General features: G+C 42.1%; 1 protein-coding gene across 2 annotated transcripts in view; it reads left to right on the plus strand.

Annotated features, from left to right (window-relative positions):
* Nucleotides 1–24,273, plus strand: part of LOC144512721 (dystrophin-like) — a 377,468-nt gene that overhangs the window by 126,177 nt on the left and 227,018 nt on the right. For both annotated transcript variants that reach the window (XM_078243603.1, XM_078243602.1), the window contains 4 exons: nt 876–988; nt 2,058–2,186; nt 6,145–6,337; nt 10,828–10,973. In XM_078243603.1, coding sequence (XP_078099729.1) covers nt 876–988; nt 2,058–2,186; nt 6,145–6,337; nt 10,828–10,973 — 581 coding nt within the window. The remainder of the gene's footprint in view (nt 1–875; nt 989–2,057; nt 2,187–6,144; nt 6,338–10,827; nt 10,974–24,273) is intronic.

Here is a 24,273-nt window from a genome sequence, read left to right on the forward strand (position 1 = left end):
GGGAAAGTCACCGGACGACACAATCTTCTGAACATAGCCATTCTGAGAAATACGAGTTGTGTGGAGCTGATAGTCTTAATTAGCTTTGTAGCAACTCATTTGGCAATGGCTTGAATGTAACGGACATTCATTAATATCAAAAGGTTATGCACTAAAGCTTTAAGTAAAAAAAATGGTGTTATTCTATATTTTCGTCATTATTAACAGATCCCATGAAAAGGCAAAGCCAGCAATGTGTTATTTCATCTCTCAATACTTCTGACTTCCCTCACCTGTCTGTGACCTTCAGCTCCATGCAACAAAAACAGCATCAGCCAAATGCTTGACATGTACTGTAAATGGAACCTAATGGAGGTACGATTACAGGAAGAAGAAGCAATCTTGAGACATGCAAGCCAGGATGCTGCCTTCCAGGTCCAATTATCATCCAACCGATGGGCTTCAGTTTGCCCTTTTAGAGGCAGGAGCACGAATCCATCTTTGTACAACTTTAGCATTGATTTTTCCCTCCTGGAGGTTTTCATTTTCCGGACACTGGACTTTTGAATTGGCTATTTACATTTAAAAAAATGACGGCAGTGAGCATGAACGCACAGTAAGATGTGTGTATGTGTCTCTGTGTTTAGTGAGCAGGCCAGTAAAATGTTTTTGAAGCTCACATTTTGTGCAGAATATTGATGGCTCACCTCACCTCTCCTACAGATGACATTCACCACATTTTGTGTTCATGGAGTGAATGTGTATTTATGTCTGTCCCTTATAGAGAGACCAATCGTGTCCATGTGGACTGTGAAGCATGTATCACTGCGTATGTGTGTGTGTGTGTGTGTGTGTGTGTGACAGTCCCTCTCTTTCTCTGTATGACCCCCCCCCAGAAGGGAGTCGTGCTGATGACATTGCCCAGGCAGCAGAGCAGCTGAACCAGCGCTGGGTGGGATTCTGTGCCCTGTTGGCAGACAGGCTGGCATGGCTGGCTTACCAGACAAAGGTACACACACATACAGTACATGTTTTTCTTTTCTTTTTTTACCGCAGTAGCCTACTGTAATTAAGCTGCACTCACTAAGTTCAGTATTATATAAGTTATGTTTATAGCACCTCGTCTTTCTCAAATATACTACTCCAGAAAGTGATGAAAATGACTTGAACAGCACCTGCGCGGACATATTCATCTTTATGGTATTGTAATAATAATGACAACAACATTTTAAATCTGTACTCCAGCTATTTAGTATTATAATGTTGAGGATTAGAGACAGATTTAAAAAAGAATCATCAAAATATGTGCAGCAGAGACTGAATTATCCTGACTTTTTAGTCCCTAGTATGGGTCAAGCTCCACACAAGAGCCACAGAAGACATTACTGTACTGTTTTAACAAGCTGCATAGTACTCAACATGACTCCTAAAGTGATCTTGAGGTGTAAAATGTTCCTTTATTTTTATTTATTTGTTATATTATATATTGAAGCCATTTTACAGTTCAGTGCCCAGAGGCATGTGAAATAGGCAGGACCAACTCTTAGTGGAATTTATCTCAGTAACAGTATGTGTAATTCTTTTTTGTATTATTATATTGTCTGCTATAATCCATCATATGTGTTCATATTTACGTGGGGAAAAATGGTTTAAAAAGTTGTTTTAGAATGTCTTCATTCAAAATACTAGTTGCTCAATTTTGTCTGCTTTAATAAAAGCTATGTGACAAATCTTCCTTGTATTGTGGACAGGATGCTCTACAGATGGGCCAATAGGTGTCACTATAAACCATGTTTTTTTCTGTACTTGAAACATATGGTGCATACCGTATTGCCTCTGAAGGTGTCCAAGAGGCAAGTTAAAATAGCACAAATCTACTATACATCTACCCAGGTAGAGTTAGAATTTCAATGTGATATGACTCACTCTCAGGTTATCACAGGTATATCGTTCTGACTTATCATGCAGCTCTTCTGCAAGCTAGAAAATAGTTTTTTTATGAAAGAAAACAGATGCTGTGTGGGTCTTTCCTTGTCATCTTTATTCAAAATGTGTTACTGTGTGTGTGTGTCCTGCAGGTGCTGTTCTTCTACAGCTTATATGAGCAGTGTGAGCAGGCTGTGGACAGCAGTGAGAACTGGCTCAAAGTCCAAGCGCCTCCAGCATCTGAACCAGAAACACTCAAAGTACAACTGGACCGATGCCAGGTGACTGAAAAAAAATGTTTTTGAGCCTAAACTGTCTCCAGGATGGTGTGATAAACATGGAAAGTAAACATCACATTAGCATTTGATTTTATTTCGCTTTTTTTTTATTTATTTTTTTTTAAATCCCTTTGTTGTAAGCTATATTTGTTTTGTTTCATTTTCATGTATTTCACATCTTCATTTCTTCTTTACAGTGTCTTTATTTATTTGGCTTGATTGAATTTCTCTTTTCATGCATCTATTTGTCACAGCACTTTTCTGTAAGTATTTTATGTTATTTATTCATTAATTCCAACGCAGACTTAATGAAATGTACTTCCTTACTATTTTCCAATATGTTCTTCAAAAACACCTACACCTACTCTTACAAAAATGGTGCTATCATAGATTGTAGTTTTGGTCTACTCTGCAAACTGTGCGACAGCACATAAGAGTTGAAGAATAGAAGCAGAGGGAGAGGCATGTGTCATCCTACTCCTTCTTGTAGCCATAACTCAGTCAGATGCCATGATACATTCCAAATATGTTTAGATTCACTGTGACTGTAACACTGATAAACTCATTATTTGCTTCCGATTACAAATCATAGGCGCTCCTTTATAAATTCACAACTTTCCTGAGAATCATTTACGTTTTCTTCAGTATCAAAGCAATCCAATGATAGTTGTCTATACATTCATTGCAAAAATAGACCATTAATAGGTAATTTGGCATACTTTTAATAGTGCCAGTTTTGCAATTTGGGGGAAGTGTCAGACTTTGAAAACCCCTATTGACCGGTGTAAAACACACACACACACACACACACACACACACACAGGTTAATTTCAGTATCATGTAAACAACAGGAAAAGAGAAGTGACAAGCAGCTCTGGAAAAACAAACTTCTAAAAGAAGAGATGTAATGGGATGCATAATTAACATGAAAAATATGACATAAGACAGAAAGGGATGTATAGGGAGGAGTAAATGCCACAGACATAAGAAAAGGGAAGAAAATGTAAGTAAGATAGAGATAAGTATATAGATGAACATAGAATGAAGAAAAAGAGAGAAATGAACAGATGTAGCCGGAAGAAAAAAGAGAAGGATAGCTGAAATTCTATTTTTCTTTGAAGATATGTCTCCACTGCAGACATATTTACACAAACAAATAAAATATTTACTGAAACGTTTAGAACAACCTTCCTGACGGCAAACCATGCCGCCAACTGAAAATCTATTCTGTCGAGGTTAAAAATGGTTGTGTTTTCTAACATTATTCATGAAGAGAGTGTGTCTCTTGGCTTTAGGCCAGAGTGTTAACTTAATCAGTGTTACAGCTGCATTCAAAGCCTTCACCACAGTTCAGTGAATATTAACCTTACCCTACCTGCTACATCATGCAACTCACCTGGACTGATCCTCCTCACTTTTTATGTGATTTAAACAACAATGACATGTTCCTTCATTACCATGAACACACACACACTGTCTTTAATTTGACTTAATCCCACATACACCGTCCTGCTGCCACAAATACTCACTACATCACTAAATGTGTGTGCAGCTGAAAATAGGCCGCAACAAATGTAGTTTTTTCCTGTTTGAGTAACGCTTGCTAAAAACTTAATAGTTCGACGTTTTGGGAAATTGTATTCCCAAATTTGCTTTCCTGCCTAGGGTTAGATGAGAAGACTGATACCACTCTCATGTCTGCCCATTAAATATGCTAAAGCCTGCAGCATAGCTTAGCATACAGACTGGACGTTTCCAGTATCCTATGTTCCCAGGGTCCTATATTCTTTATATAAACTATATTGTAAGAAATTGGTAAGGGCTATCTTCACAGATCAAATTGCCAACAAATGACAGGAGATGGATGTTTCAAAGGCAGTGAATGGTGAAAATCTGTGTAACCACTGCCAAATGTGCATCCATATTTCACAAAATATGTGAAATAACCACAGCCTCCTAACACCGCATTATGTGGTGGTGGCATGTAATGTGTCAAAACTGCGATAAGAATATGTGATAATTTCACATATTTTGTGTGAGATCAGGTTGCAAATGGGAGTTGTTTTGTCGTGATAAATCTCAAAGGTGAACTGAAACTTTACTGATCTGAAATAACATCCTGTTTAGCTCTGATGAAGGTTCATGATTTCAGTAGTTCATGTAGCTGGTACACAGACAACCCAGGCAGCTCAATATTTTTAATCAGGCCCTCTCAGTCTATTACTGCCAGTTGTACTGATACTACCACAACTCTGTGTCAATGTTATCGGATTACATTTAACTCTACAGCTGTCAGACAAGCTTCGGTGGTAAAATGTGGTGGGATTTAAGTTATTGTGTGTATGTTTGTGGATTAAAACACAAAAGTGTAAGGCACAGATTAAAAAGTGTATTTGTTGGCTCTAACATAAGCTGCAATCACTACTATTGCAGCAGAAGTAACCCAACGTTCCAAGGCCACAAATTAGCATAAATATACTACATTGTTTTGTGGGGTTATAGGTTACATAAAAATAATAAATCCACTGTGTAGTAGTTTCCCTAGAAGTGAGTCCAATGCTATTAGAGTTTAGGGCTAACTATAGCGACTCTGGCCAGCTTTTAGTTGTATTTTGGGAAGTTTACACTCCAGCAACACCAGCCAATGTTACCATTAAATGTGAAGGAGAGGTTCAGACTTGCAGAATGACGTGGAGAGGAGAGGGCAGCAGTTCGTATGAAGGAGTTTAATGAAAACACAAAGAGAACTTACAATGTACGTAAACTGAAGAATCCAAACAGAAGCACGCGGAAACTCCAGGAACACAGAAACACAGGGAAACACCAGGAACACAGAATACAGCTGGCACAGGCAGAGACCTCTCATCACAAGAATGATGATGAACTGACACCAGACACAGAAAGCATACAGACTAAATACACAAGGTAACGAGGGTAGAAACGAGGGACAGGTGACATAAGGGCTGATGACAAAACAGAAAAGTCCAACTCAAACCAGGGAGGGTAAAGGGAGGACAAGGGAGGAAAAACAATAGCACTGGAACCGGTGACAGCGAGGCCTGGGAAGTGGTGACAGCGGGGCTCGGTAACTGGTGACAGCGGGGCTCGGTAACTGGTGACAGCAGGGGCACAGGGACGGAGGACAGCGGTGGCACAAGGACGGAGGACAACCACTTGGGACAGGAGTCGGCCAGGCCGCCGACTGGACACCTGGGGCAGGAGTCCACCGAGCCACCAACTGGACACTTTGGGAAGGAGTTGCCTGGGTCACCGACTGGACACTTGGGGCAGAAGTCAGCCGGGCTGGCGACTGGAACCCAGGCAAAGATGACACGATGACCGGGACCCCCGACACAGGAACCTATTGAAGATCCAGCTGGATGTTCATCAGAAGGCTGGGCTGCAGAGCCTCACTACTAAGTCAGCTGGAAACATTAAACTTCAGCAGGAGACTGACTTTTCAACCAAATCAACCTAAAATTAGACCCTCGGTTATAACTCCAACTTTTGCTTTTTACTGTGGTGGTAAACGGATGTTAAACAGTATTGAACAAGATATTCAACTACACACTGTTCTGTTCTTCTCTGCTCTTCATATATTGACAATGCAGTGATTTATTCCTGTTCTCTCTGTATAGTTCAGGAGGAAAAAAGTCATAGCTACATTTCAGTTTTGCTGAGCTGATCCAGTTTCCTGTTGGTAGTGTATGTAAACATTTTTTGTATAATACAATTGCTTAAGCATAAGGCAAATGGAATGGAGCTTTAAAAATGAAAACGCAATACCTATACAATAATCAGTTTTTATTGCATTAGTATATACAGAATTACCATTGCATTTTATTCCCAAAATCTCCATGGTAACAGAGTTGACCTGTGTGGTTGACTAATAGGCCTACTCTCTCCCTATTCGGTTCATTCATGATGTGACCCAACCCCCCTCTCCCCCTTGTCCTGGCAGGAGGAAGTAGCTCGCCTGGCCTCCCTGCTGCCTCAAGTGGATGTTTTGGAGAAGCAGTTGAAGGAGCTGAAGGAGGAGAAGGAAGGGGAGGAGGACGCTTCAGCCTTCCTGGATGCCGACATCAATGCCCTCAAAGAGCACTACCAAAAGGTCCTGGAGGATCTGAGGGCGAGAGAGAGACAGTTACAACTGGGTGAGAGAGGAGATATGCTGATTAATTGAAAAAACGTAATCCCAGCAATTCAGTTCAGAGTTGACCTTTTTCACTACACCTCGTGGTCCCTTTAGTTTAAGTGGCCTCTATTTTCGATCAGTTGGTGGGTACCCTTTGTTACAGTAAGTGCTTACATTTTTTTCTATTTTTTTTTACTGTCCATGAAGTCACCAAAAGTAATTTACTAAAGTAATAAAATATTACCAGACAATATTAAAATTCAGCAGTGAAAGCTGACTCCGTTCAGGCCATTTCAGCTATTTTCTCAATACAGTGCGCACTACTGGAGGAACAACGGATCATATTGGTATTTAGTCAGTACAGACTGATACATATCATATCATATATATATATGAATACAAAGAATTTAACTTTTGTAGGTAAGTCCATGAATCTTTGAATGACACCAGACTTACAGACTGGCTGCCTTAGAGATGTTAAACAATGTAATAATGACCTGAAATTATATAAAAAATGTGTAAAAGCCTGAGAATTTTATCAAACAAGCTATTATAATTGCCACATAAAATTAAACTATCCCTCATTCCATTCCAAACAAAAGCAAAAAACAGTTAGCAGCAGTAATTGACCAAGTCTAAACAATGTTTTACAGGACTGTAAGGTAGCATGCTCTATGAATTCAGCACTGAAATCTCCTGGAAAGAAGAAAGAGAGAAATGCAACAAAAGTCCATCAGTGCTCCTGGATTGCTGCTTCACCCAGAACAAACATCAGGCTCTTTATAGCCAATACCAATAATCAAAGAAATGCCTGAATTTGGCTTTGATCTTAGTCCTGTAGATTGGCTCAGGACCTTCTCAATTGAATTTTCATCTCAGGGTGTAGAGCATCATTTAACTTACTAGTATGTACCTCATTATTTGTAGTTGTGGAAACAGTTTAAACCTACCTATCACCTATCACAGGTGACCAAAATGGCAACGATTTAGAAGGCACACATATTCCATCCTAACAGTGAACAGCATTTCTGAAACAGATTTCATAACTGAAAGTTAGCAGCACTTTTTTGAATTGAATTTTTGAATTGAATTTGAATCAATGTTACGGTTCTGACCAATCAGAACCTGGTACCAAATTCAAGACCGGCCCTTGGTATCCATCCCTACTTACATTACATTGGGATGACAAACACATTAAAATAGCTTTTCTATTCTCTGGAGAAGTTTTACAAATGTAAAGCCTTCCTGGGTTTAAAATTAGTAATACAAAGAGTAATAATTCCTCTTATTTGCACAGTTAGAGGAATCCTGTCAAGTCTGTTTTTTTTATATATATAATAAAAAACAGTCTCTTTTATAATGGTGGTCTATAGGATAATCCTTTTGGGGCTTTTTGGGAGGTAACACTTTTCACAATTAGATTTGGATTTTCCTAATTCTCTCTGAGAACCTACAGGGCTTTGACAGTTCCCCCCGGTTATCAAGTAATGCTGCAAAGTTTTTAAGCAATCTACATTCTCAATTAAGAGGAATCAAGGAAAATGTCATTGAAAGGCTCTAATTGTAAGAACTGTGAGTATCCTCCTGATTAAGATCATCTCTGTGAAAACAATGGCAATGAGACTTAATGAGATAGAAAAAGAAGCTAAAAGCTGCGACCATTAAGATGAGAAAAACTAAATCAGGCAGACGCTGTTACAAAAATGAGAGCAGATGGCTATTTATATCAATGAGGTATGTAATGATAGAAGGAAATGAGAAAACAAAAGATATAGCTACTGAAAAAATGACCCTGACATTGAGGAGAAAGATGTAGAGGGTGGGAAAAATTAGAAGAGAGAAGAAAAATGCTGACAGCCAAGCTGACAAACTACTTTTTCACTCACTCAGACAGCTTCTTCTATCGTGCCACAGACTGCGCTTTTCTCACTCATGCCAGGGGTGAGATATCCAACACACATCTTCAACAACTTGGCCATGGATGTGTATAGGATGCACAACAGATTACTGGGCCGAATTCAAGTACAGTTGAGAAGCATAAAGAAAGGAATTTCTCTGAAAGGAATGTGGCAGTTATTTAAATGATACATTTTCTTTGTTGGCCTTCTCTCTCTCGCTGCCTCTGAAGTCAGGTCAGGTCATCACGTTTCTTTTAAGTCAGTTCAAATCAGGGAAGTTTTATTGGAATTAATTGAAATGTTTACCAGAGTATTACGTCATAGAAATATGAAAGTCAAAAATTGCGATGAATGCAATAGTTAAAAATATTACTACATGAATATACAATCACAATAAAATAAAAAAAATGGCCAACAGCCATGCTAGCAGCTGTTTAAGGCTGTACTTGCCCTAACATCACCATGCTAATATACTTACAATGACAATGCAACAGGTTTAGAATGTATTAGTTTACAATATGATTTTGAGCTGATGATGGAGCTCAACATCAAGTCGATGTGAAGATCAGCAAAGTATGTTTGCCACCTGGGGACCATGAATGTCTGTCCAAAATTGTATGGAAATCTGTTCAGCAGTTGTGGACCGACTGTCATTGCCATCCCTAGAGCCATGCTGCTGGTAAAAACAGGAATAAAATAATACAGGCTTAACACATAGAAATGAGTGGATAAAGTAACAGGGTGCCAAATGAGCCATGGCAAATGAGAAATATATGAGGGCCATTATATATCTTTCTTGTCAAGATTTAGCCTAAGAAAAGCGGTTTCCATCCAGACTTTAAGTATAGTTCTACAAATATAATGTACAGCATTCCAAGCTCAGTGGGCGTTATCGGAAGGTATAACTGTGTTGTTTGTCAGCATAAAAATTTAATAAGCCACAATAGCATTTTAATTATATTACCCAGAGTAAGCATATGTAGGGAAAATAAAATAGCACCCAGAGTTGTCTCATGAGGCACTCCAAGGAAGAGATATGATTGTATATGAAAGCACAGAACAAGTTAATACTAGTAATACTAGAAATTCTAGCCCAGAGTCTTAGCCTGTAAAGAAGAATTCAGTGGTTGATGTCAACTGGTGCACTTAAATTGAGTAAAAATTAAATATAGCACATCCCAGCAAAAGAGGCTTTTGTTCTTCGATGGGTTCTTTCCAATTGTACACAAAGGTAAAAACAAAAAAACAGACATTAGGGACTATTAGTTATTTATTTAAGGGGCCACCGGAGGAGTTTTGGGACCTTTAGCCAAAAAAGACATGACCCTCCCCTCGCCAGTAAAAAAAATTTCTATGACCCTCTAAAACAATTTGGAAAAAAGGCATGACCCTCCCCCAGCAATTTATCAATACCTTCTGTACTGGTTTGCACTTGGCAAATATACAGATTCCCATTGTTTTTTAAAAGCCATGACATATGTGACTAAACCTCTGCATTCTGCATCTGACGCATCCCACTCCTCTGTTATGGTGTGGTGGCCATTTCAGTAGATTTACTCACTAACATTGTTGTGGAAACACAATAAGCATGGAAACTAAATGCACACTTCCTGCATTACCGCATTACTTCAAATACTAAGTTACTCCTCTAGTAAACTAGTATTCACTTGAAATAAAACAATAAAATATTGAGACCATTCAGCAAGGCACTCTGGGTAACATTCAACACACAAACTGGTTGCTATGGACTCGTCACTAGGCTTCATCCACTTCGCCGTTTAAACAAAGTGGAATAAACATATAAAAGTCCAAATCTACACAAAACCCGCAATTAATTAGTAAGCTGACATCAAATGTGGCATTTAGGAAACCTTTATAACAACCTTGGCACGGTAAGATGTCCAGACTAGCGTCCTGCTGCTGCCATCGTCAGCCAGGAAATACTTGTTTTTACTAATGCAGTATATGAAATCAGATGTATTACCTACCACCATTTAGTAGTTTTGTGTTATTTAAGATATTTATAAAATATCTGAACAATGTCAGACGTAATTATTCCACTAATTTTTTAAACAATGCAATTATCCGTTTCAGCCACCAGGGGGCAACTCCCCCTGCCCCACAGCAAACTCATGGATCAGACCCATCTGGTAGCGAAGGAGGGCCGAGACTAAGAGCTACATGGAAAAATATGCACCAAACAAGCCGCTTTGAAATGCTGTTTCATGAATACAAAAGTTGGGTGACCCCCCCCTCTGGACTGAAAAATGTTGGATGACCCTCCCCTCAGCAAAGAATAAAAAGACATGACCCTCCCCTATTTTCCTCCGGTGGTCCATTCCATAAATACCGAACGGTCCCTTAGTCAACAATTATTTTGGAAAGACAAACCTTCCCAACATCACCTAGCACAGCAGCATCAGAAGGATTTCTTACACTGCAGGATAGAAGATTTTTGTTTATAAAATATGTATTCAGGATGGTATTTGTCAATACAGTAGGTTTGGATATGAAAGTAAAACGTGTAATTCAGTGTTTTTAAGTCTTTTCAGCAACACTAAACTGACCCCTTCTCTGACATATCTCTCTGTCTTTCTCTGTCTGTCTCTAGTTTTGGAGAGCTTGCCCCCGGCTCGTTATAAGGAAACCATATTGACACTGTTGGCATGGTTACAACAGTGCGAGGCCAAGCTGGCCATCCCATCTACGGCTGTTACAGAGTATCCTATAATGGAACAGAGACTGAAGGACATTCAGGTAAATACACACACTCCCACACTTAGGTCTGCAGATTAGTGATATATAGTTATTGTCGTTCTGACTAAAATACAAGGGCAAGAACTAATTCTGGCTAACATATATGTACCTAATGTAGATGATCAGGCATTTTTATAGATTTGGAAATTAAATTACAAGCTGTAGGAAACCACAATATTGTTCTAGGGGGCATTTTAATTTAATAATGGATCCAGTTCTACGTACACAGATGATACTGCCCTGGTTAGTCTCCTATATGACCAGGAAGAGGAACATGGGTCAGTTCTTGACTTTTTTTATTGACTGGTTTGAGAAGTCAAACCTTATCTTAAATATCTACAAAACAAAGGAGATGTAAATTGATTTTAGAAAAGCACAATCCCCTAACCCCACTTTGATATATGGGGATCCTAGAAACAGTCACAGAGTACAAGTACCTTGGCATTGTGCTCGACCACAAACCTGAATGGGACACATGGACTGACAGATTAAAGGAGAATTCCGGCCGATTTTTACCTGAATCTTGATCGCTATATATCTCCGAGTACTGTCGATAAGAAAAAAAAACGAGGTAAATCGGTGCTAGCAAACTGGAGTTGCTGCAGCTACGTCCAGAGCTCCCAGTTAGCTAAAATGCCAGTTGTTGGCTTTGTGCCTCTTAACAGACACAATGCAATTAAAATGTCTATGCAACATGAGCAGGGCCCTTACGTGACAACGTAGTCAAGTCCCAGCAAAGAATGTTCTTTTTAAGGAAATTGTTGTCAATTTTTTTATTTACATTTTTAAACAAAATACAAAACATACAACTCGCAACATGAATCCCCCCCCCCACCCAGACAAATATCTAGAAAAGATGACACAACAATTACAATATTTAAGAGCATTCAACGAAATAGACAATAAACCATAAACCAAATAAACATGTATAAATGACAACACATAAGCTCATCATAAACATTTCTCCCCAGCACAAAGCTTCTTAGGAGCCCTCCAAAAAGCTCAGGTACTTTCCCCATTTTCTTCTTCATCCAATCTGACAAGCTGTTTTTTCAAAAGCCTGTCTGGCTGTCATTAAACTAGTCTGGACCCAGCTTCTTATGTGCCTTTCCATCCCACTTAGAATTGACTCATCTCCCAGAACAAATAATCTTGGGCTGAATGGGTCCCTGCAATCAGACATAGGTTATCAGGAATCCCAGTCCGAAATTCCTGGACCTTATCACAGGACCGTAGGACATGAAGTCATCAATTTGGTTTTCAGGCCAATTCTAAACAATCTGGAGGGAGTCCAATAGAAGTGATGTATAATCTTGAACTGAATGAGGCGCACCCTCATATCGCGTGACAGTTTTAATTTTCCTACAAATTCTGTCCCGCTCCTCATCATCCAGTGTAATACTCAGATTTCTTTCCCATGTCTTTTTGAGGGCTGTCCAGGCTCCATCCCCCAGGTTGTGCATAGTAAAATACCCAGATGCCTCATGACCTTTTCCATATTTCAACAACACCTTACTTAAACATTCTGGTGCCTTCTGGTACCTGAAGAACTGGATTCAATAATCCCCACTAACAGATGGCAAAGTTGCAAAAATCTAAAAGATTGAGACCTAGAGATTCCAAATTTCTGTACCACATCCTCAAATGATTTCAATATGCCACCGAGATACAGATCCCCGAGTGGGACAATTCCCTTTTCCAACCAGTCCCTCCCAAAAAGGGGAGATCTACCAATACATAACTTTGGATTTCGCCAAACATTTGAGAATTTAGATATGGATCCAGTTCAGCCGGGCCACTTTGGTCCAAACGACATTTAAGTGAGAGATTATCGGATGTGTTTTTGCCTCACCATACAGTTCAACAGATGAGAGGCACAACAACAGAGGCATTGTAAGGGCGATAATGGGGCAACAACAGATTGCTCAATACAATACCAGGGTGGGGCTCTCTCAGGAGGAAGTGAACAGTGGGCTAGATGCCTTAAGTTAAAAGCATAGTAATAATACAACATCGTTTTTAACATTATTCTTCAAACTCCAGTTTGACTTGACAGTGTTAATTTTGAAAATGTTTGTAGCCATCCACTTCCTCCCCGGCCTGTGCAACGCTGCCCGGCTATGTCAAATAGAGACATAGCACTGTTTTGAGCGGAGCAGAGCAGAGAGCTGCTCTTGGTACGTGGCACATTGTGAAAATCTAGCAGACACCTTCCAACTTGCAGTCCAAATGCTTTCACCCTTTACTCTTACAATAAGATGTAACTGCTTTCAGTGCTCAACTGACATCAACTGATTTTTCAACTGCATTCATCTCCTTCTCTCCAACTCATTGTTCAACTGCTTTTGGATTTTACAATTCATTTGAAATTTCAACTACCTACTACTATTTTTACAATTTTATCTTATCAGTTAAGTTATCAGGGCTTGAATCATGTAGTGTAGTGTAATGTTGGAGCTTGGTATAATGGCAGCTCATTATCTGGTATGAATCAAAGGTAATTATGCTGTTAGGTCGGTATACCATAATCCTATCATCCACTAGGAGTCAACAGGGATTCAGCAAATAGGTGGATTTGCTCTGTATCACTGTGTATGCTCTTGACAACACTGCTGCTCAGATCTCTTTACAATTCCCATTACATGCCAAAATGGTGCTGGCTCCCTAATCCTGTGGGGCTGTATAACACTGTAATCATTTTTTACTACGCATTGTAAAGTTATATGGCCACTGGCGATGCCAAACTGTCAAAGCAGCACTCTTTTAAAGGATGCTTTCCCTCTGCTCTTTGAGGTGGTGTCATTTCTCCGACACTCCATTGTTCCGACCTCTCAATAACCCGAAAAATTCCCTTTGGTCCTACAGCCCACTAGTCCGACGTCCCTTTGTTTAGAAAAAACAAAACAAAAACAAAACTCTGCTCCAACATCCCATTGCTCCGACCATATAGGCTTTTGTGGATCACCTGCTATAATCTAAAATCTGAATCAAAAATAACAAGCAAGATTACTTTTCTCTAACTTATTAACACATTTAAATGTTTAGCCTATCTTTGAAAAACTGAAATAAAAATGTAGGCTAAGTCCAAAGTCCAACAGGGTGAAGTTAGTTTTGGGTTGCATATGTATTTATATTTCCATAAGCCTGCAATGATAATTAATAGGAATGGGGCATATCCCTGCAATAACCAATGTGAAACTAACTTGATCAGTGAGAAGACGCCTCATCTTGGCTGTTTCAAACAGGAAACTTCGGTATTCCCGACATGTCAAGGCAAAAATCCTAAAGAAATATTATAAATAATTGTCCCTAACCATAACCCTATATGGTCGGAACAATGGAATATCGGAGCAGAGGGTTTATTTTTTCGAAACAAAGGGACGCCGGACTAGTGGGCTGTAGGACCAAAGGGAAGTTTTCGGGTTATTGAGAGGTCGGAACAATGGAGCGTCAGAGAAATGGGCAGTCCCCGTAGCAGGCAGAGGATAAAGAAGAGAGAGAAAACAGATGACATGCCCCATTACCCAAGAGCCTGATTCATACCCACAACCTAGTGAGTAAATTGCATGCATCTAATACACCAGGACATCCCCAAATCACAGTTGCAGCCAGAGTGCCCTTTTACAAAGAGGAGGTTGTTTTAACTAAGTGTTTTTTGTGGCACATTATGATATATGTTTGTCCTAAATTCTGTTTGTAATAGTATTATAATTACTATTAATAATAATATTATAAATATACAAGGGCTGTCAAAGTTAACGCGATAATAACAAATTTCCTTCCATTCCAAATTCCTTGTAACGCCACACATTTTTTTGACGTGCGATTAATGCATGCACGCTCTGTGATTTGGGCCTGGGCCGCTCCATAGTTTGGAAATCTGAAAGCTATGCAGCAGTAATGTTATGGATGGATAGCAGAAACAAACCTCCTTGAGCAGAAATGGTTAAAGAAAAGGGTTTCATGAATGGCAAGTTCAGTTTAAAGCCCTTCCAGATGGTTCACTGTGAATTGAGTTACCACTGGAGTACATCCAGTCTCAAATACCACTTTCTGGCCAAGCATATGGCTGATGCAGAGAACCCTCCTCCCCTTTGCCAAAGGGAGGCCACGCTGGAAAGTTTGCAAGCGTGGACAACTCTTAAAGGCTTGAGTTTGCCATATTATGCTTTCAGCATATTTTTTTTGCATAAAATACCTTGAAAGTTGTTCTGGAGAATATTCTGGACCAGGAGTGTCAAACTCATTTTCACTAAGAGCCACACTGGAAAATAAGAATCACATCAAGGGCCAGACATTCACATGCTTTTATTTTATCCAAAAAGTCAAGCATCTTTTATTGTATTATTGCATGTCTCATATAGCCTTCTCACTTACAGTTTGGTCGACATTAAGATCCAAAAAAGTAACTCAGCTATCAAAGAAAAAAGCGACGAACAGGTTGACAAAAACCAACAAAAACATCGCAAAAAACGTTGGAAAAAGTGGCAAAAAAGTGGCAAAAATGTTGAAAAAAAAGTGCCAAAAGCGTCAGCAAAAGTGACAAAAACTTAAGACTTCCATTCCTATTTGTATTTACTTTTTTAGAACTTTTTTCCCACTTGAATTTGCTGTAAGTAATTAATCTTCCCCCTCATACATATACATTAACACATACATAGTTAGCTAGTTAGCCAAACCACACATACCACCTCACCTAAAGATACTACTGAGTTTCTCCATCCACGTAGGAAGTGGCAGTGTTGTTGCAACTGTTTTTCTTCATTGAATGTAGTTGTGGTGTTCTTGCCAGATCTTGTTGCTGTTTTGTTTTTATCTTTAAATGGCATTACTTGTACTTCCAGGGTATCTTCAGTGGTTCCTTTTTTTAACCACCCCTCTCTTACTTATGTCCTGGCCCTGGCTTGTTTTAAAGGTCCAATATGTAATTACGGAAACAACAACTGCTAAAAACAGCGCAAACTCACGGTCCTCTCTACCGATTTACAGCCACCATTTCTTGCCTTAAAATTACTCACCATTTGTCGGCTACGGCTGCTTAACAGGCTAACGTTACACGTTGTAAACAGCCGTGGCCCACTTGCCTGGTCCTCTGGTAACGTTAGCAGTTAAGGTGTGACCAATCGGGATCACTTCACTGGCTGTGTCTCAATTGTTTTGCGAGCAACTAACTTGTGTAACGTTACTCTATAAAATGAAATGTGAGTACATGAATGTTGAAATGACTGAAAATGCCCGCCCCTAGTAGCCGTGAGAAATTAGCCTGAAGCTAATGCTTACCTGTTCAGGAGGAAATTAACCAACTCGGCGTCCTTTTGGGCTCCAAGCTGTCTCCATCTTTCAAATACATCTCCAATATTTACCTGGGGTTCGTTACGTCTCTGGTCATGCAACTGTTAGAAACATCCCAAAGTTTTTTAGGTTGAGTAGAATCTATCTCCATTGATCCCGTTGTTTGTTTGCTGCCTCAATGGCTGTAACTACAGCTGTAGTGCGTTGCGTTTGCGTTTTTACAGACCATCTGGCAACACGGCCCGGTTGTCAGAATGGGCAGTTGATACCAACACACAGGCCAAAACATAAACAGAACGGAACGGGAAATTTCAAAGGACAAAATACTGGCTTTAGCGTTGTCAGAAAACTATAATAGTATTTCAGCTTAGCAGGTTACCTTAATATCTGATGACATTGTGGTCATTTTTGGATTTAATACAGTAAATATATACATATTGCACCTTTAAGAGTGAATACATCTAATTAAAGATGTTGTAGATAATAGGAATTCATTCTGCATACTGATAAGCAGTCATACATTTCAGCACAACTCTTTCCCCTCTCGTCACTCAGAGAGACTTCAGCGGTTGTGTAAGTATGACCCTGCAGGTGACAAAAAACTCACTCTAGTTTTTTGTTCATTAAAATAATGAGCACTGCTGTCAGGTGGGAACTTGGTTTGAATCCTGACCTAGTGTAAGGAAAACAGAACTCCAGCAGATATTAAAAACAATCCTGATTGGTTGAATTAAGTGACAGATGATTATTAATATCATCCACAGCTGCTGGTAGAAATTATTAAAGACCGGTGTGCAGCATTCAATCACTACTTATAATTTAGATGTTATTAGGGCCCGAGCACCGACGATGTCGGTTGGCGAAGGCCCTATTACAATTGATAAAATTCGTATTATTCCACCAAATGAATCACATTTTTGAGGGGCTAAACATGCCTAGAAAGTTAGGAAACTGTGCACACTTATTATTACTGGTGTAAATTTACATCTAATCGGGAGTCTAGGGCTTGGGCATGGCAAATTGGCTCGATAACGGCCCCTACAAAATGTCAAAGTAGTAGCCCCTGCAGTGGGTTCTTACTTAGATATATGAAATTTGGTAGGCATATGGGTCACACTTACAGTTTCATGTTTACGGTACATTTAAAATATGTAATAAGCCATACTTTGTATCAAATTAGACCAAAACAAGAAATTATGTGGTCTTTATTAGACAGAAAACGAACACAGTTATACGCTAATTAGAAACCATACACCTAAATTATGCTGTAACTAGAAATGCATATATTGCCGTATTAAACTCAAAATATACTAGACAATACATTATACAAATTACACTCTATAAACCAAATACCATCCATCCATCCATCCATCTTCATCCGCTTATCCGGGGTCGGGTCGCGGGGGTAGCAGCTCCAGCAGGGGACCCCAAACTTCCCTTTCCCGGGCCACATTAACCAGCTCCGACTGGGGGATCCCGAGGCGTTCCCAGGCCAGGTTAGAGATATAATCCCTCCACCTAGTCCTGGGTCTCCCCCGAGGCCTCCTCCCAGCTGGACGTGCCTGGAACACCTCCCTAGGGAGGCGCCCAGGGGGCATCCTTACCAGATGCCCGAACCACCTCAACTGGCTCCTTTCGACGCAAAGGAGCAGCGGCTCTACTCCGAGCTCCTCACGGATAACTGAGCTTCTCACCCTATCTCTAAGGGAGACGCCAGCTACCCTCCTGAGGAAACCCATTTCGGCCGCTTGTACCCTGGATCTTGTTCTTTCGGTCATGACCCAGCCTTCATGACCATAGGTGAGGGTAGGAACAAAAACTGACCGGTAGATCGAGAGCTTTGCCTTCTGGCTCAGCTCTCTTTTTCGTCACAACGGTGCGATAAATTGAATGTAATACCGCACCTGCTGTGCCGATTCTCCGACCAATCTCCCGCTCCATTGTCCCCTCACTCGCGAACAAGACCCCAAGGTACTTGAACTCCTTCACTTGGGGTAAGGACTCATTCCCTACCTGGAGAAGGCACTCCATCGGTTTCCTGCTGAGAACCATGGCCTCCGATTTAGAGGTGCTGATCCTCATCCCAGCCGCTTCACACTCGGCTGCGAACCGATCCAGTGAGTGCTGAAGGTCACAGGCCGATGATGCCATCAGGACCACATCATCTGCAAAAAGCAGCGATGAGATCCCCAGCCCACCGAACTGCAACCCCTCTCCACCCCCGACTACGCCTCGATATCCTGTCCATAAATACTACAAACAGGATTGGTGACAAAGCGCAGCCCTGGCGGAGGCCAACTCTCACCTGAAACGAGTCCGACTTACTGCCGAGAACCCGGACACAGCTCTCGCTTTGGTCGTACAGAGATTGGATGGCCCTGAGAAGGGACCCCTCACCCCGTACTCCCGCAGCACCTCCCACAGTATCTCCCGGGGCACCCGGTCATACGCCTTCTCCAGATCCACAAAACACATGTAGACTGGTTGGGCATACTCCCAGGCTCCCTCCAGGATCCTTGCAAGAGTAAAGATCTGGTCCGTTGTTCCCACGACCAGGACGGAATCCGCATTGTTCCTCTTCAACCTGAGATTCGACTATCGACCGAACCCTCCTTTCCAGCACCTTCGAGTAGACTTTACCGGGGAGGCTGAGAAGTGTGATACCCCTGTAATTGGCACACACCCTCTGGTCCCCCTTTTTAAAAAGGGGAACCACCACCCCGGTCTGCCACTCCTTAGGCACCGTCCCAGACTTCCACGCAATGTTGAAGAGGCGTGTCAACCAAGACAACCCCTCCACACCCAGAGCTTTAAGCATTTCTGGGACGGATCTCATCAATTCCTGGGGCTTTGCCACTGTGGAGTTGTTTAACTACCTCAGCAACCTCCACCAGGGAAATTGATGCCAATCCCCCTCATCCTCCAGCTCTGCCTCTACCATAGAGGGCGTATTAGTCGGATTTAGGAGTTCCTCAAAGTGCTCCTTCCACCGCCCTATTACCTCCTCAGTTGAGGTCAACAGCGTCCCATCCTTACTGTACACAGCTTGGATGGTTCCCCGCTCCCCTCCTTAGGTGGCGAACGGTTTTCCAGAAGCACCTTGGTGCCGACCGAAAGTCCTTCTCCATGTCTTCTCCGAACTTCTCCCACACACGCTGCTTTGCCTCTTTCACGGCAGAGGCTGCAGCCCTTCGGGCCCTTCGGTACCTTGCAACTGCCTCCGGAGTCATCTGGGATAACATATCCCGGAAAGACTCCTTCTTCAGTCGGACGGCTTCCCTGACCACCGGTGTCCACCACGGTGTTCGTGGGTTACCGCCCCTTGAGGCACCTAAGACCCTAAGACCACAGCTCCTCACCGCAGCTTCAGCAATGGAAACTTTGAACATTGTCCACTCGGGTTCAATGCCCCCAGCCTCCACAGGGATGCACGAAAAGCTCCGCCGGAGGTGTGAGTTGAAAGTCTGTCGGACAGGGGCCTCCTCCAGACGTTCCCAATTTACCCGCACTACCCGTTTGGGCTTACCAGGTCTGTCCAGAGTCTTCCCCCACCCCTGACCCAACTCACCACCAGATGGTGATCGGTTGACAGCTCCGCCCCTCTCTTCACCCGAGTGTCCAAAACATATGGCCTCAGATCAGATGAAACGATTATAAAATCGATCATTGACCTTTGGCCTAGGGTGCTCTGGTACCAAGTACACTTATGAGCATCCCTATGTTCGAACATGGTGTTCGTTATAGACAATCCATGACTAGCACAGAAGTCCAACAACAAACAACCACTCTGGTTTAGATCAGGGAGGCCGTTCCTCCCAATCACGCCTCTCCATGTGTCTCCATCATTACCCACGTGCGCGTTGAAGTCCCCCCAGCAGAACTATGGAGTCCCCAACTGGAGCCCCATGCAGGACTCCACTCAAGGTCTCCAAGAAGGCCGAATACTCTGAACTCTTGTTTGGTGCATATGCACAAACAACAGTCAGAGTTTTTCCCCCCACAACCCGCAGGCGTAGGGAGGCGACCCTCTCGTCCACCGGGTTAAACTCCAACGTAGCGGCGCTCAGCCGGGGGCTTGTGAGTATCCCCACACCCGCCCGGCGCCTCACACCCTGGGCAACTCCGGAGAAGAAAAGAGTCCAACCCCTATCCAGGAGTATGGTTCCAGAACCAAGACTGTGCGTAGAGGTAAGCCCCACCAGATCTAACCGGTAGCGCTCCACCTCCCGCACAAGTTCCGGCTCCTTCCCCCACAGAGAGGTGACATTCCACGTCCCCAGAGCCAGCCTCTGCTGCCCGGGTCTGGTCCGTCGAGGCCCCTGACCTTCACTGCCACCCATGTGGCAGCGCACCCGACCCCAGCGGTTCCTCCCACAGGTGGTGGGCCCATGGGATGGAGGGATGTCCGCCACGTAGCTTTTTCGGGCTGTGCCCGACCGGGCTCCGTGGCAAACCCGGCCACCAGACGCTCGCTGACGAGCCCTCCATCTGGGCCTGGCTCCAGACGGGGGCCCCGGGCTTCCTCCGGGCAGGGTCACTTCATCCCTTCCTCGATTTTTCATAGGATTTTTTACAAATTACACTCTATAAACCAAATACCAGTGCTTATTAAAAGAAAACCACGCTACTGGTAATGTCAAACCACATCGTCACATCTGCCGCTACTTAAGTCTCTCATGCCTGGATGCTCTCCGGAGTCCTGTGGTGTTTGTAGGTGGTACATACTGTATATGTAAATATACTAATACATGCTTCATCGACACTCTACTTCCACAGTTAAGACATTAGAACATTTAATGCCTTGTTACTATCCGACCACATATAGGCTGTAGAAGCTGCAGGACATTGCATCTTTATTTCCCTGCTACATCCTCATTAATGGGTTATTAGCGACACATAAGAACAGAACTGTACCGTAAACTGTATTGAAATATCAGTCTTATTTCCCACTGTAGATCTTATTGGAAGGTAATTTGTACACATTCCTACTGTTAGATCTTGTAAGAAGGTAACTTGTACACCTGTCAACGAAAATTGATGCTAATTGATGCACATATTTCCATATTAGTATACGGGTTAAATAAACACACACGTGATATTTCAACAAATGTATTTATTGGTTGATTGATTGTGTAGGCTTTGCAGTTCGCTTCTGTCTGGGACCCTTGCTGCTTCGTCCGTCGTTTCTCACGTTGAATGCAACATGTAGGGAAAACGAGACGGGGGATTAATGTTGCGAGCTGAGTTAGTCTCTATTAGCTGTGTTCCTTTGTGTCACAAGCCCAGGTTAGCTTAGCATTGTAACAATATATATAAATTCCCCACTCGCCTAATACTGGGCAGTCTTATTCCTTCCTCCAAGCTTGTGTCCTCTACCAGAGGCCTGGGAACCTCAGGGTTCTACACAGTATCTTAGCTGTTCCAAGGACTGTGTTCTTCTGGACAGAGATCTCAGATGTTGTCCCTGGAATTTGCTGGAGCCATTGTCCCAGTTTTGAGGTTAGAGCTGTGAGTGCGCCGATTACCACTGTTCCACTTTCCATATCTTTTTTAGCTCCTCTTTAAGTATTTCCCAAGCTTCTTGTGTTCCCTCTTCTTGATGTTGCTGTCACTTGTGATTGCTTCATCTATTACAACTGCCTTCTTCTGTTGTTTGTCAACCATTACCAGTTTTTCAGTCTGGATCTGTAAGTCCCACAGGATCTTAGCCCTGTCATTCTCAGCCACCTTTGATGGGGCCTCCCACTTTGACCTTGGGACTTCTTAGCCCATACTCAGCACAGATGTTCCTGTACACTATAACAGCCACTTGGTTATGGCTTTCCATGTATGCTGTACATGCCTGTATCTTTCACCGCGCTGTTATTTGCTGGACTGTCTCAGGGGCTTCTTTACGCAGGGGTTCTGTCTGGTATGGTAGACTGCGGCCTCTTTTGATCTTGTGCTCAGCGCCTGTTCTTGTGCTGCCATGACTAGTGCCTCTGTGCTATCTTTAAGACCAGCTTTTTTCAGCCACTGGTGTGATTTCTGGATATCAGCCACTTCTTCTGTCTGTCGGTGGCCATGCAGGGGCTTGTGCTTCAATGATGGTTCCTTCTCTCCCCTGCCTCTTCCTTTGGCCTCGTTATTATACCAGCGGGGTATTTATTGACTGAAAGTATTTATCGCTGCCCTAAACATCTTCTATTTTTGCCTTCTGATAGTTCCAACACTTCAGTTGTGACCATCTTACCTTTCTTTGCTACTTACTTACAGTATCTAGATCCTTGTGATGTACCAGTGAGTCAATGTCACGCTCACTCCTGGCATACAGCTAGATGTATGTAGACCATATGTTAATTGCCTATCTGTTGTTGGGGCTTAGTACCTGTATCCCTGGCTCCCCCTTGCTGTACACTTTGTTGTACCTCATCAATCTCAAGTTGTGATATCAGTTTTGGACTGCGGATGTTGGAACATCGAGCTAGTAGTTAATATCTTGGTTAGTTTAGATTTTGGGTTTTCTAAGTATTAATTTGCCCCACTCTTCATGTAACCCCTTTTCCCTGGGGTCAGTTGTGTAGTAACATTCCAGTAGTTCCATATTCTCTGTCTCAGCTAAATGTATTGTTCCAGTAGCCCATTTCCGGGTTCCCTAACACCTGACACAGAGCTTGTTGAACCGGGTGATGTCCGAGCAGGTATGACTCTCTTGTTCATGGTTTTATGCATTTTTAGGTAGGCAGATAGCATTAAGGGTCTTGCCGAAGGACCCTCAATGGATAGCTGGTTCTAAACGGGATTTGAACCACGGTCTCCTCAGTAAACACTGAGCTATCCAGCTGCATATATATTTGTGTGTGTGTACAACCATGGTAGAGAATATATAAATATTGTTTTTATTTATATAACCTCTACCATGGTTGATTTTACTTCATACTTGTAGTTATTGAGTACTTACATGCTTGGAATGTGTCCTTTTCATATCTGTAAATATTAGGGATGTGAAGATTCACCGATTTGCATCAGTGCATGGACATAAAAGTGCACAATGCGAGCGCACCGATTTAAAAACGTGTTTGAGATGGGCTTGCCTATGCCTTTATTAAAGGAGGAACAGCTACACATTCCACCAAATTCCTACAACTCAAATCATCGACAGCTTCCCTTTACCTGTACGCGCTTTCTCCTCCACTCGTCCCATTGTTGTGTGCTGCGGTGCTGACCATCAGACTGCCTTGTGCGCGCACAGACACACACAGACCTGCATTTAGGCTGTTATGTTATGACGACAATCCAGATTCACATATATTTATTGTCAAGCTTCATAGGCTTACATTATGAAAATGATCAGGTGACACCGATTCCTAACCATGCAACGAGGGTTACAGTACACTGTAACTATGATATAGTAATATCTATATTGTCTAATGGTTTATAGTATACTGTATGTCATCATATTAGACAACCCTATAGGATAAAGACTGTCCTTCAACAGGTGACCATGGGTTCAAAGAGAGTCACAGAGATTATAATGATATTCTTGTATTATTTTGCATTGTGACGAATTATGAACGTGGGGGTCAGGTACAGAAATAGGCTTGTCCATGGGATTCCCTGCTCTCTAATGGAGCTGAATACAAATTGAGAAAGAGGATGAAAAAAACACATCTTTGAGCAGAAATAGTCCTTAATGCCTCCCTGCTTGAGATTCAGTGTTGCAGTAGAAGGATTGTGGGTAAGCCATAGTAATGGACGGAGGGGCTGTGCTTGAACTAAGCTAAACTAAGCCTCTGAGCCAACTTGGTGTGAACAAGGCTTTCTTCCCCAAAAGCCTCCACTGCAACCCACCTAAAGTTCACCAGGAATTCCCTCACCTATGCACTTGTAATTCAACCTGCACAGCAGGGTAAGCAAAATCAGATAGTGTGAAAAGGCTTTCATGACAAAATGTTAACAGTGACAGGCTTATAACCTCTCGTGCTCATCATCCTACACTCTCATTTCACCCCGCTTAATACTCTGTATT

Source organism: Sander vitreus, chromosome 24, assembly GCF_031162955.1.
Source record: "Sander vitreus isolate 19-12246 chromosome 24, sanVit1, whole genome shotgun sequence".
NCBI lineage: Eukaryota > Metazoa > Chordata > Actinopteri > Perciformes > Percidae > Sander > Sander vitreus.